Here is a 13,268-nt window from a genome sequence, read left to right as displayed (position 1 = left end):
ATGATCGTGTCTTATTAAATTCTTATTATCTGATCTGATCTTACTTATGGGCCCGAGTGCTCATACCACTTGCGCGCAATCATCAGGACGTGAGGGTTTACAAGGTCCCCAATGACACCGTGATTATAAACTGAATTGAATGCCTCCCCATCAGAGAATGGTACGGCACTCAACTGGGCTTCTTCTTATAAGTTTCTCTTGACTTATTAAGGTGTATGCAATATGACATAGCATAGCATATTATAACATGAAATGTACTCAAACACATATAATTCATGTGCACTGCTTAAGTGTATGCAGTATGACATAGCATAACATACATAACATTAAATGTACTCAAACACATATAATTCATGTGTACTGTTTATTTTAAAAATCTATTTATACTGTAGGCGAGATTCTACTTACCTGATTTCCAGTTAAAGCAGAATTTCTACTCACTCAGACCTTTTATGCTCTTCTGCTAAGTTCTGTAAAGGAACGCCCATTTAGAGGGTGAGATTAACTTTTAGTACGCTATTTTTATTTAGCATAGTCATAAAGGAATTAAATCCTTCCTTAGAACGCATTTATCCTTTTTATTAAGAATCGTAAAAATTTCTAATTTCTATTACAAGAATTAATTAAATCCTCATAATTATGTCTTTCTTAATTGCCATTACAAATTTGTGCTAAGTTGATAATTCATTAATTATCTTATCTATATAATAAGTCTAATAATTTAGGTAACTAATTTTGGTAATTAATTAACCCTCTTATTCATATACTAAGTCTACATAATTTAGTTAATTAATTTTAGTAATTAATTAACTTCCTTCACCAAATTAATTAACTTCTTTAACCATATTCTAAGTCTTAGATAATTTAATTAATTAGTTTAATAATTAATTAAATTATCATCCATAATACACTTTTAATAAACTTTACTTTACCGCACTTGATGAACTCATAATAGTGTTGAGGTTCGTATTTAACGTCGTAAAATTAAGGGTCTTGCGTATCGGTTTTTTACGATTTTCGCTTACACGCTTATTTGAAAACTATTAACTTTTATTGGAAAACTATATATGACGTTTAACATAAACATAAACATAATTCGCGAATCTCATAATTAACATATTTCGTGAAAATCATACGCCTTATATGACTATCTTAATTAAACTGTAAGCAAGGTTTGTATTTGCCTAGATTCCGAGCTAAGCGATTCTGATAGTATCTCGCTTGTCGTGTCCTCCTGCGTATTCCTCAAAACTAATTCTGAAAAAAATTGAAAGCACTATGAATGATCCTTGAGGAACATCGGAGCATTAAACACTCAATTATGAGCTCCACTTATTCAGTCCAAATCACCTCAATTTGCGTGCAATCAGTACCAGACCATTCTTATCAGAGTTGAATTTGGCCAAACTGAGGTCACCATTGCGTTCAATATGTTGAAATGAGACGGGATATGGCCTCGGATTATTGAATGGAGGTCGATAGCCTGAGAAACGACACCTCACCGGAATACGGCTGCGGCGGCTGCTGTATAAGGCGGCGTACGGTGGCGGAGGCTCCCGGAGAGTTTTTTCGCAGTGGACTTGGGTCCTACCCCCCTAAATCGATCCTTCTGAGTCCATTGGTGCGGTCAAATTCACACCATTCGGCCTGTAACAGTACATATCGGGACCGGCAACGTCGGTAAAATTTGGCGACTCAAATCTCACATTTCCGGTCATGAAATCTTAAAATTGGTTGAGGGGTTTTCTTACCCATGATCTTATGAGTGTTTTTGACATCAAATTCACGACGATCCAACGGTTAGATCGTCGGAACCAACCTACACCATCACGATGGCGGCGGCAAGTTCCGTTTTCCGGCCAAACGGCGATGGTGATGGCTGAAACTGGTCGGGATCGACTCGTCTATTAACTCTGAATCTAATGGTAGGGGTGGTGACACCCACTACGTCCCGAAAGGAGAAAAATGACGATGGCAGTGCGGTGATTCTTGCCACCATGGACTAAGTCAGTTTTCTTCGTCTCGCTGCACTGAGTCCATAGAGATTGAAATCACCTCAATCGGAGGTCGGACGGAGGAAATGTCGCGATTGAAAGTTTCAGTTGTTTTCAAAATTTTGGCCGGCGATTGCGGTTTATTCCGGCGGAGTTTAAGGTCTTGTAACCTGTCAAAATGCTCAGCTTGTCAAGAGCTTTCCAGTGACAACAACTGTGTCAAAAACGGAGGTCCGAATCACAAATTGAGTATTTGGCCATGGACAGTTTTTTTTTTGTGAGAGAACGTTAGAGGAGAGTGAGTGAACGAGAGCAAGAAAGAGAGAGTGAGAGAATCCTAATAATTTCACTATGTAAAGTGTCTGATTAAGACAAGATTACGTGCTTGATCTTATCCTCAAATATCTCCTCCAAACAGATTAAATTTATACTGATTAGAGATAATTAGTTTAGTTCACGTAAGTTAATCTACTACTTACAGTTTAATATTAATCTCTAAATAATTCAAAATCATTTTAAGTTCTTAATTGAATATTAAATTAGACTGTTTCACGCCTTAAAACTATTTCTGGGCTCAATAGTTAAAACTTGTATTTTGCCTTCTCTCCTTCTTATAACAATTTCTTGTAACTAACATCAAAGCTTAATATTATAAGCTCTGTACTTATATTTTTTTTTATGAATTTATAGACGTAATTATGAAAAATCCTTAATTATACTTACTAATTATTGAATTTTCCCGGACATTACAAGTCATGTGTCAATGGTGGGCTTTTTTGCATGGATACCCCCTCAACTTCACGAGTTTGGCAATTTGGTTCCTTAATTTTTTTTCTTGACAATTCACCCCTTAAACTTTAAAACTTGTTGCATTGTTGGTCAAATTAAAAACGAAGTTAAAACGGTTAACTCGCAATTTCAAAAAAAATTTCACTTGTGATGTGTATATGAGCATCAATTCGATGTAAAAAAATATTAATTTCCCTTATTAAATACTCACGTGAAAAATATCATCAACGCTTTTAAATTTGTTTTCATTTTGACTAATATTGCAACAAATTTTAAAATTTAAGAGGTGAATTACAAAAAAAAAAAAAGTTAAGGGACTAAATTACTAAACTCACAAAGTTGAAAAAGTGGCCTTAATGGCGAGTGTGTGACACCCTTATGAAGTTAGATCAGTCTGACTTGTCATGTTTTAGATTTGTTTTTAAAATATAATTTATTTGATTGAAAATAACAAATTTATTCTCAAAATTTAAGTTTTTTAGTTACTTATATCTAAGATAATATTTAAATATTGATCACTAAGGGCATTTACGCCACTTTTAACAATTTGACAGTTGAAGGGTTATATTTTACTTCCTTCGAAAAACTTAGGAGATAATTTTGGGATAGTCTAAAAAGGGATTCATTTTGAATAATAAAAACCCAAGGGAAAAAAGCGGATTTACTTAGAGGAGGTACTTTTTAGATTTTCGTAATTTTAATTTAGTGCATATGTTCAGCTAACAGGTTTCATTTGTTCCGACCAAAATGCCTCTAATTTGTAGCCGGGGAAAACGTACAAACTTTTCATAGATTTATATAATTGACCAACTACTAGTATATATTCTAAGCGCTTATTTAAGTTCCAGAAGTTGTTTTACGTAACAAAGTTGAAAAAAATTAAAATACCACCGTAATTTGCCCACAGCAATTGACCACAATATTGGTCTCAAGCAATGAATAAGATCATAGGTCCCATACATTAAGTTTTTAATAGAAAAATCTCGTTTAATCAGTCAAATAGTGCTACATGGTCCTACAATATTGTTGGATAAGGAAGCAAGATTGAGAAAAGATAAAATTAGTTTTTAGTAGAAAAATCTCGTTTAATCAATCAAATAGTGCTACATGGTCCTACAATATTGTTGGATAAGGAAGCAAAATTGAGAAAAGATAAAATTTCTGGTTAAATTATTGTTAGTTGACTTTATTTAAAGGCTAACCAACCGAGTAAGATGGGTACATAAAGATAGGTAACTACTATAATAGTTTAAAAAAAAAAAAAAAAAAAAAAAAAAGTGTTCACAAGTTTTTCTTTTTTTTTTTTTCCTCTCATCAACTCCATAGTATTTGCCCATGATTTGATTATGGTGGTAAAACCAGGGGATGAAAAATGTATAATCTGACTTACAAAATCATATGACTAATTCTGACATGAAGACTATTAGTTATGTATGGTTAGAGAACGATCCTCTGCTTCTGATACGCTTATAAAGCGTTAGGGATGACAGGATAACATTTTGGTGCTTCTACCTCCACGAAAAGTCAGGTCTGTTGGATAAGGCAATAAATGGCTATAAATACTGAAAGATCTGTTTTTTTACGCTGTTACAATGAGTGTTTTTTAATTTTTACAGACACGTGCCGGAAACAAGCCAACTAACAAAATACTTAACAAATATTTGTTTAGCATCACAATTCCACCGACGACATGCTTGGCCTATCCGCAGCACGATGTTGCACGCATGACAGGCCAACATGGGATGCAGATAGGGGACGTAGTGCTAAAGCAAGAGTTCTGTAAGTCGTAGGAGGACAGGAATGAGGAAATATTCAAACTCTCTGTAGCGACCCTCCTTTGAGGCCGCCACTGTAACTAACTTTTTAACTTGTACTTACTGAAATTTCTTAAAATTTACGGAACATTTGAAGATGGCCGGCCAAGTGAAGAGAAAAGTGAAGGAAGAAATGTCATGATTTACTTTCAATCATTACTATCACATCAATCCTCTAGCACACTCAACATTTAACCAAAATTTTTGGCTATAAATCCTTGAAGATGGCCGGCCAAGTGAAGAGAAAAGTGAAGGAAGAAATGTCATGATTTACTTTCAATCATTACTATCACATCAATCCTCTAGCACACTCAACATTTAACCAAAATTTTTGGCTATAAATCCTTGAAGATGGCCGGCCAAGTGAAGAGAAAAGTGAAGGAAGAAATGTCATGATTTACTTTCAATCATTACTATCACATCAATCCTCTAGCACACTCAACATTTAACCAAAATTTTTGGCTATAAATCCTTGAAGATGGCCGGCCAAGTGAAGAGAAAAGTGAAGGAAGAAATGTCATGATTTACTTTCAATCATTACTATCACATCAATCCTCTAGCACACTCAACATTTAACCAAAATTTTTGGCTATAAATCCTTGAAGATGGCCGGCCAAGTGAAGAGAAAAGTGAAGGAAGAAATGTCATGATTTACTTTCAATCATTACTATCACATCAATCCTCTAGCACACTCAACATTTAACCAAAATTTTTGGCTATAAATCCTTGAAGATGGCCGGCCAAGTGAAGAGAAAAGTGAAGGAAGAAATGTCATGATTTACTTTCAATCATTACTATCACATCAATCCTCTAGCACACTCAACATTTAACCAAAATTTTTGGCTATAAATCCTTGAAGATGGCCGGCCAAGTGAAGAGAAAAGTGAAGGAAGAAATGTCATGATTTACTTTCAATCATTACTATCACATCAATCCTCTAGCACACTCAACATTTAACCAAAATTTTTGGCTATAAATCCTTGAAGATGGCCGGCCAAGTGAAGAGAAAAGTGAAGGAAGAAATGTCATGATTTACTTTCAATCATTACTATCACATCAATCCTCTAGCACACTCAACATTTAACCAAAATTTTTGGCTATAAATCCTTGAAGATGGCCGGCCAAGTGAAGAGAAAAGTGAAGGAAGAAATGTCATGATTTACTTTCAATCATTACTATCACATCAATCCTCTAGCACACTCAACATTTAACCAAAATTTTTGGCTATAAATCCTTGAAGATGGCCGGCCAAGTGAAGAGAAAAGTGAAGGAAGAAATGTCATGATTTACTTTCAATCATTACTATCACATCAATCCTCTAGCACACTCAACATTTAACCAAAATTTTTGGCTATAAATCCTTGAAGATGGCCGGCCAAGTGAAGAGAAAAGTGAAGGAAGAAATGTCATGATTTACTTTCAATCATTACTATCACATCAATCCTCTAGCACACTCAACATTTAACCAAAATTTTTGGCTATAAATCCTTGAAGATGGCCGGCCAAGTGAAGAGAAAAGTGAAGGAAGAAATGTCATGATTTACTTTCAATCATTACTATCACATCAATCCTCTAGCACACTCAACATTTAACCAAAATTTTTGGCTATAAATCCTTGAAGATGGCCGGCCAAGTGAAGAGAAAAGTGAAGGAAGAAATGTCATGATTTACTTTCAATCATTACTATCACATCAATCCTCTAGCACACTCAACATTTAACCAAAATTTTTGGCTATAAATCCTTGAAGATGGCCGGCCAAGTGAAGAGAAAAGTGAAGGAAGAAATGTCATGATTTACTTTCAATCATTACTATCACATCAATCCTCTAGCACACTCAACATTTAACCAAAATTTTTGGCTATAAATCCTTGAAGATGGCCGGCCAAGTGAAGAGAAAAGTGAAGGAAGAAATGTCATGATTTACTTTCAATCATTACTATCACATCAATCCTCTAGCACACTCAACATTTAACCAAAATTTTTGGCTATAAATCCTTGAAGATGGCCGGCCAAGTGAAGAGAAAAGTGAAGGAAGAAATGTCATGATTTACTTTCAATCATTACTATCACATCAATCCTCTAGCACACTCAACATTTAACCAAAATTTTTGGCTATAAATCCTTGAAGATGGCCGGCCAAGTGAAGAGAAAAGTGAAGGAAGAAATGTCATGATTTACTTTCAATCATTACTATCACATCAATCCTCTAGCACACTCAACATTTAACCAAAATTTTTGGCTATAAATCCTTGAAGATGGCCGGCCAAGTGAAGAGAAAAGTGAAGGAAGAAATGTCATGATTTACTTTCAATCATTACTATCACATCAATCCTCTAGCACACTCAACATTTAACCAAAATTTTTGGCTATAAATCCTTGAAGATGGCCGGCCAAGTGAAGAGAAAAGTGAAGGAAGAAATGTCATGATTTACTTTCAATCATTACTATCACATCAATCCTCTAGCACACTCAACATTTAACCAAAATTTTTGGCTATAAATCCTTGAAGATGGCCGGCCAAGTGAAGAGAAAAGTGAAGGAAGAAATGTCATGATTTACTTTCAATCATTACTATCACATCAATCCTCTAGCACACTCAACATTTAACCAAAATTTTTGGCTATAAATCCTTGAAGATGGCCGGCCAAGTGAAGAGAAAAGTGAAGGAAGAAATGTCATGATTTACTTTCAATCATTACTATCACATCAATCCTCTAGCACACTCAACATTTAACCAAAATTTTTGGCTATAAATCCTTGAAGATGGCCGGCCAAGTGAAGAGAAAAGTGAAGGAAGAAATGTCATGATTTACTTTCAATCATTACTATCACATCAATCCTCTAGCACACTCAACATTTAACCAAAATTTTGGGATATAAATCCCTAAGGATGGCCGGCCAAGTGAAGAGAAAAAGGAGAAAAAAAACTAATCATTAGTCCTATTCACCTCTCTCATCACATCTCATCAAATCACACACACTAACCTACCCCTTGTACTTTTGTCCATTCCCTTAAGTTACTCATTAAAACTGTCCAAAATCATACTGACAGTTATTTTCTCCTGTATACGGGTTCTGGATGCTAGGTTGTACTGTGCTGGGAGATTCTTAAAATTAAGATTCTCTAACTGTATCTATACTGGAAATTCTTCCGTTTTAAAGTACGGTGAGAATTTATCGATCGAATTTACTTGATCGGAAAAATGTGAACTTAACATGAAATCTGCTACAGAATTTAGGAATGCAGATGTTAATTCCATAAATCCTTCAATCACAAAATGTACATAGTATAATGATTTTCCAGGAAAATCCTTGACTTGAATACATGAATTATATTATTAAAATTATGGGATTTTTCTTGGTCACTACACTCTCTATCTTCTACAACGCTTTCATTTTCTTGCTTAGATCCAATTTGTGAGAAAATGCATTTGCAAGAGAAAATTTGAGTATGCAATCCCATAAATTTAATGAAAAGACTGTCGTATACTTACGCTTCATTGAGCAAAGCTACTCTAAATCGTTATCTTTTTAATTTTAATTTTAATTTTTTTGCTATTTTAACATGTGGTTGTTTGATCTTCTTTTCTTGGATCTCAATCTAGAGTTTCTATTCCTCTGGTGTTAGTAGAAGTTGTTATAGTAGTCGGTGCTTTGAATTAACCATTGATTATAACCTCTCATCCTTAAAAGGGGGGGAAAAAAAAGGCCCATGATTAGACTGATCTCAGATTAAACTCTTTAAATAAAATCTTTTCGTCTAATTGTGGCTATCTTTTGTATGTTCCTGTGGACTTAGTTCCTGATAAACTATCGCCCTTTAAGCTTGCTTTAAAAAAAAAAAAAAAAAGATACATATATATAGGATTTCCCTATTATAAAAAGATACATATACTTCTCGAGTCTACCAGCTGCAATGAAAACAACGTTTCTCTAATGGGAAAGAGAACAGCTTGTTCTCACATAATAAATGCTTGAAGTTGTGAAAGATATTTTAGAAACGATGCAAATTTCACTTAAAAAGAACTACTTATGTTCCAGCTTAATTAGCCGTAAATTATTGGTAACGGATGAAACTTTATTGAAAGAAACGTCCATTAATGATTATGCAAGTTTTCATGAACTACCAAGACTAGTATTGAAGTGAAATGAACGATGTGAAATCTAACAAAATTTTTTATTCTTGTTGACACATGATAATAAATAGATAATTGAATGCTAGTTGAGAAATCGTTTTCCTCATTAAATTGTACAATGATACATTGGACTTGGCATTGACTAACGTCTTGATCCCATGTAAACTAGTAAAACGCCTTGTCGTTAATTTGCTATACCTTCTCAAATTAGCTCAAAAATCAATGTTCTAAAATCAATGGCTGTTTCTCCTTTTTTGTTTATCTCTTTTACTTTCCTGTTTCTCTTGATTTCAGTTTCGTTTGAAGTCGATAGCATTAGTTCACTCCAATCTATCCGCGATGGCGAAACCTTGGATTCAAGTGGAGGAAGGTTTCAGCTTGGTTTCTTCAGCCCCGGCAATTCCAAGAATCGTTACTTGGGAATTTGGTACAAGAAAGTTCCGGTTCAAACTGTTGTGTGGGTTGCTAACCGATGCAACCCGATTCATGATCTCTCCGGCTTGTTGACTATAAACAGCACAGGTAATGTTGAGCTTTTGTATCGGAACAAAAGTAGTGTTGTTTGGTCTACAAGATCATTCAAAGAACCCAAGAAACCAATTCTAGTTCTCCTAGATACAGGAAATTTAGTGCTGAATGATAACAGTACTAGTAGTACAACTACTCCGGAGAGTTATTTGTGGCAAAGCTTTGATTATCCTTCTGATACGTTGTTGCCTGGAATGAAGCTGGGATGGAATTTTCAGGCGGGTCTAAAGCGGAGTCTATCAGCTTGGAAGAACTTGAATGACCCTTGTCCTGGAAATTTTAGTTATGGATTTGAGTTTGAACATCAGGCCTCCCCTGAAGTTTACATGATGAAGGGCACTGCAAAATATTATCGTTCTGGCCCATGGAATGGCCTACGTTTCAGTGGTGTCCCGGAGCTTATTGCCAATCCGGTCTATGACTTCCAGTATGTTTACGATGATCGCGAGTTGTATTACATGTACAACCTCATGATTGAAAGAGAAGTCCTCACAAGAATAGTCCTGAACGAAACCAGTAGCTTGCGCCAACGATACGTGTGGCTAGAAGGAAATCATACTTGGCGGCGTTTTTCTTCGGCGCCAATGACTGATTGTGACAAGTATGGCTTCTGTGGAGCCAATGGAAGTTGTGTCATGCGTAAGAATGTTCCTACATGCCATTGCCTTAAAGGATTCAAGCCTAGCAATCAGGAGAAATGGGATTCATCGGACTGGTCGGGAGGATGTGTTCGAAAAACTCCATTGAGCTGCCAGGATAAAGATAAAGATGAGTTTATCATAGTTGGGGGCTTGAAACTACCAGAGACAACACATTCTTTGGTGAACCGAAGCTTAAATCTAATGGAATGTAGGGCCAAATGCTTGAGAAACTGTTCTTGTGTGGCTTATTCCAACTTGGACATTAGAGGACAAGGCAGTGGATGCATCATGTGGTTCGGTGATCTATTAGATATTAGAGAGTTCCCTTCAAATGGACAGAATTTATATCTTCGTATTTCGGCTTCTGAGCTAGGTATGAATTTCCTTTCAAAGTCATTAAAATTCTCGATTTCCAAGTTTTTCTTCGAGTTCAATTTGATTTTTTTCCCCCCTTTCGCTGTCCAAATTACTGACAACAAAGGAAAAGCGAACGGTTATAAGCGGACAGTTGTGATAATCACAGCTGTTATTGGAAGTGTTTCTGTGATGCTGCTCTTTGTTTGCTATTGCATGTACAGGAGAAGATGCTCTAAAGGTATGGTTACTCTTTACTCTGATCATCTTGGAAAAGCTTTATAAAGCAATTGTATACTTTTAAGATCATCCCATCGTAGTAAAAGGCAAATTTATAGGAAAATATTTAGGCTTTTTTCCACGACTTTCTTGCGAAAATAGTCTAGTTCACAGTGCGAGAAATTCTCAAACAAGCCTATAATAGACTTGAATGAAGTTTTTGTTGCACATTAAGTTGGTCATTTCAAAATTGTGACATGATTAGAATAAATTCTCAACTTAGCTTTAACACCGTATGGCCCTTAGCATTTACTAATTTTGGTTAATTATATCCCTGTAACATGCCTAGACACTTGGGAAACAGAGCCAAGTTTACTTGAATTGCTTGATTTATAATTCTATATATTATTAGTTAAGACATGTTTAACTTAAAAGGTGTAGAAGGATCAAGGAATAATGTCTCAATCATTTATAAGTACCAATCATATGTGCAAATAGATTTTCTACTTTCGATGGTCTTGATCCTACTACCTTGTTAGAGCTGTGGGTGATCATTCGTATGGCCCTTATTTTTAGTGAACTATATATATACATACATACACATACATATATATATATATATGTATGTATATATATATTTGAGAAAGAAAGGATCCGATCAACGTGTATCAAATTACCTTCCCTTACCCTTATCAATAGCCGCCAGAGAAAGAAAACAGTACAACACAGAGGGAAAGGACGACTTGGAGCTCCCACTTTTTGACTTGGCCACAATAGCCACTGCCACGGAGAACTTTGCAGACGATAACAAGCTTGGACAAGGCGGTTTCGGACCTGTTTACAAGGTAAATTATCATCTTTTACACGTTAGGAACTAGCACAAAAATATTGTAGCCTTTCACTAAATGAAGATGCAATTTCCAGGGAATACTAAAAGATGGACAAGAAATCGCAGTGAAGAGGCTTTCGAGAAGTTCTGGCCAAGGATTGAATGAGTTCAAGAATGAAGTTATACTTATTGCCAAACTCCAACATAGAAATCTTGTGAGGCTTCTTGGATGTTGCATTCAAGGGGAGGAAAAGTTGCTGCTTTATGAATACATGCCCAACAGAAGCCTTAACTTCTTTATTTTCGGTTTGAATCCTTTAAAACCTACATTATTTTTCACAAATTTTCGCACTATTGTATGACAGCTCTTTTTGGTACTTACTACTGCGAGAATAGTTGGAAGATTGACTAAATATAGTTTTCTCAACATTGACAGATGAAACGAGAAAGAAGTTGCTAGATTGGCCTAAGCGCTTCAAAATTATATGTGGCATTGCTCGGGGACTTTTGTATCTTCATCAAGATTCGAGATTGAGAATTATACATAGAGATCTCAAAGCTGGTAATGTTTTACTTGATAATGAGATGAACCCCAAAATTTCGGACTTTGGTATGGCTAAACTTTTCGGAGGAAATCAGACGGAAGGAAACACAACCAGAGTGGTGGGAACATAGTAAGTTTGCCAAGCATTAACCATCCACTAATCCATCGCTTGTTGGCATTGCTTCTTAATTAACAACTTAAATGATTATCACATTCTGCAGTGGTTACATGGCACCTGAATATGCAAGTGATGGGCTATTTTCGGTAAAATCTGACGTATTTAGCTTTGGCATATTGGTGTTGGAGATCATAAGTGGGAAGAAAAACAGGGGATTTTTTCATCGGGATGACAGCCTTAACCTCACAGGACATGTAAGTACATTCATAACTTGTTAAATATTTTGGCCACATAGTTACTGAAATGAGATTTTGGGTTCTGTTATTTTATTTTTAGGTATGGAGATTATGGAATGAGGGAAATTCCTTAGAACTGATTGACGAATGTTTAGCGGAGTCATGTTATGAACCAGAAGTGCTACGTTGTATCCATATTGGTCTCTTGTGCATCCAGCAGTGTCCAGAGGATAGACCATGCATGGCGTCTGTGGTTGTAATGTTTGGAAGTCAAAGTTCATTGGATCCACCTAAACAACCAGGTTTCTTCATTCAAAAAGAGCCGCTCGAATTCGATGCAGTGAATTCTTCATCGTACAAACAAGAATCCTCGTCAAAAAACGAAGTAACCATTACGCTTTTGGAGGCTCGATAAGCATCTATTCGTTGTGACGGACACAAAGAAATTTGTTATTTTGGTCTATTTGTACTCTGCTCGGTCTTTAGTACTGTCTTCCACTATTTTGATTACATATTTGTGGTAGAAAGCTTGCGTAACAAAAAGTTTGTGCAATCTCCATGTATACTTTATCCACGTAACTGGTCAAAAGTACTTGATGAAATGGACAAGCAAGAATATATCCATAATCCATTATCCGAATCATTACTTCCGAATGCCAGTGAATGCACAAAATGGTAGCGTGTTGATTAGAAAGCTTGTAGATTAAAAGTTCACAAAACCTCTCATTTAATCTCTTATAAATTCACCACGTATGGATCCGGATAGAAGAAGAAAAGCAAGAGAAGTCATCAGTTAAATTACTAAAGTAATGTACGAATATATCATGCATACTTGCATCATAGTACAAGTTCAGGATCATCATCTTTTTTTGGATCAACTTCATTTTCTGCATCATTGTAGCCATTTTCTGGATTAAAAATGAAACTTTAAGCCAAGGACGATGATGTTATGAGCGAGATTGCAGAAAATAAACACATGATAAGAATATCTTACATCAAAAATGTTTTCATACTCCTCCAAGAGTGTCACAATGATTGCTTGAGCACTCGTAGCAACATCTGTAG

The 13,268-nt window shown here is 35.5% G+C and overlaps 1 protein-coding gene across 1 annotated transcript; it reads left to right on the top strand.

The window, feature by feature from the left end:
* The first annotated feature begins 8,933 nt into the window (after positions 1 to 8,933).
* Positions 8,934 to 12,843, top strand: LOC21395545 (G-type lectin S-receptor-like serine/threonine-protein kinase At4g27290). Its single transcript, XM_024171693.1, has 7 exons — positions 8,934 to 10,276; positions 10,385 to 10,498; positions 11,176 to 11,321; positions 11,401 to 11,611; positions 11,742 to 11,979; positions 12,071 to 12,221; positions 12,304 to 12,843. The coding sequence occupies exons 1-7, from the start codon at positions 8,971 to 8,973 to the stop codon at positions 12,616 to 12,618; spliced, it is 2,481 nt and encodes an 826-aa protein (XP_024027461.1). The 5' UTR covers positions 8,934 to 8,970; the 3' UTR covers positions 12,619 to 12,843.
* The last annotated feature ends 425 nt before the right edge of the window (positions 12,844 to 13,268 follow it).

The sequence above is a fragment of the Morus notabilis genome, unplaced genomic scaffold (genome assembly GCF_000414095.1).
Source record: "Morus notabilis unplaced genomic scaffold, ASM41409v2 Scaffold14, whole genome shotgun sequence".
Lineage (NCBI taxonomy): Eukaryota > Viridiplantae > Streptophyta > Magnoliopsida > Rosales > Moraceae > Morus > Morus notabilis.
Note: the sequence above shows the minus strand (reverse complement) of the source record. Positions and strands in the feature narration are given on the sequence as shown.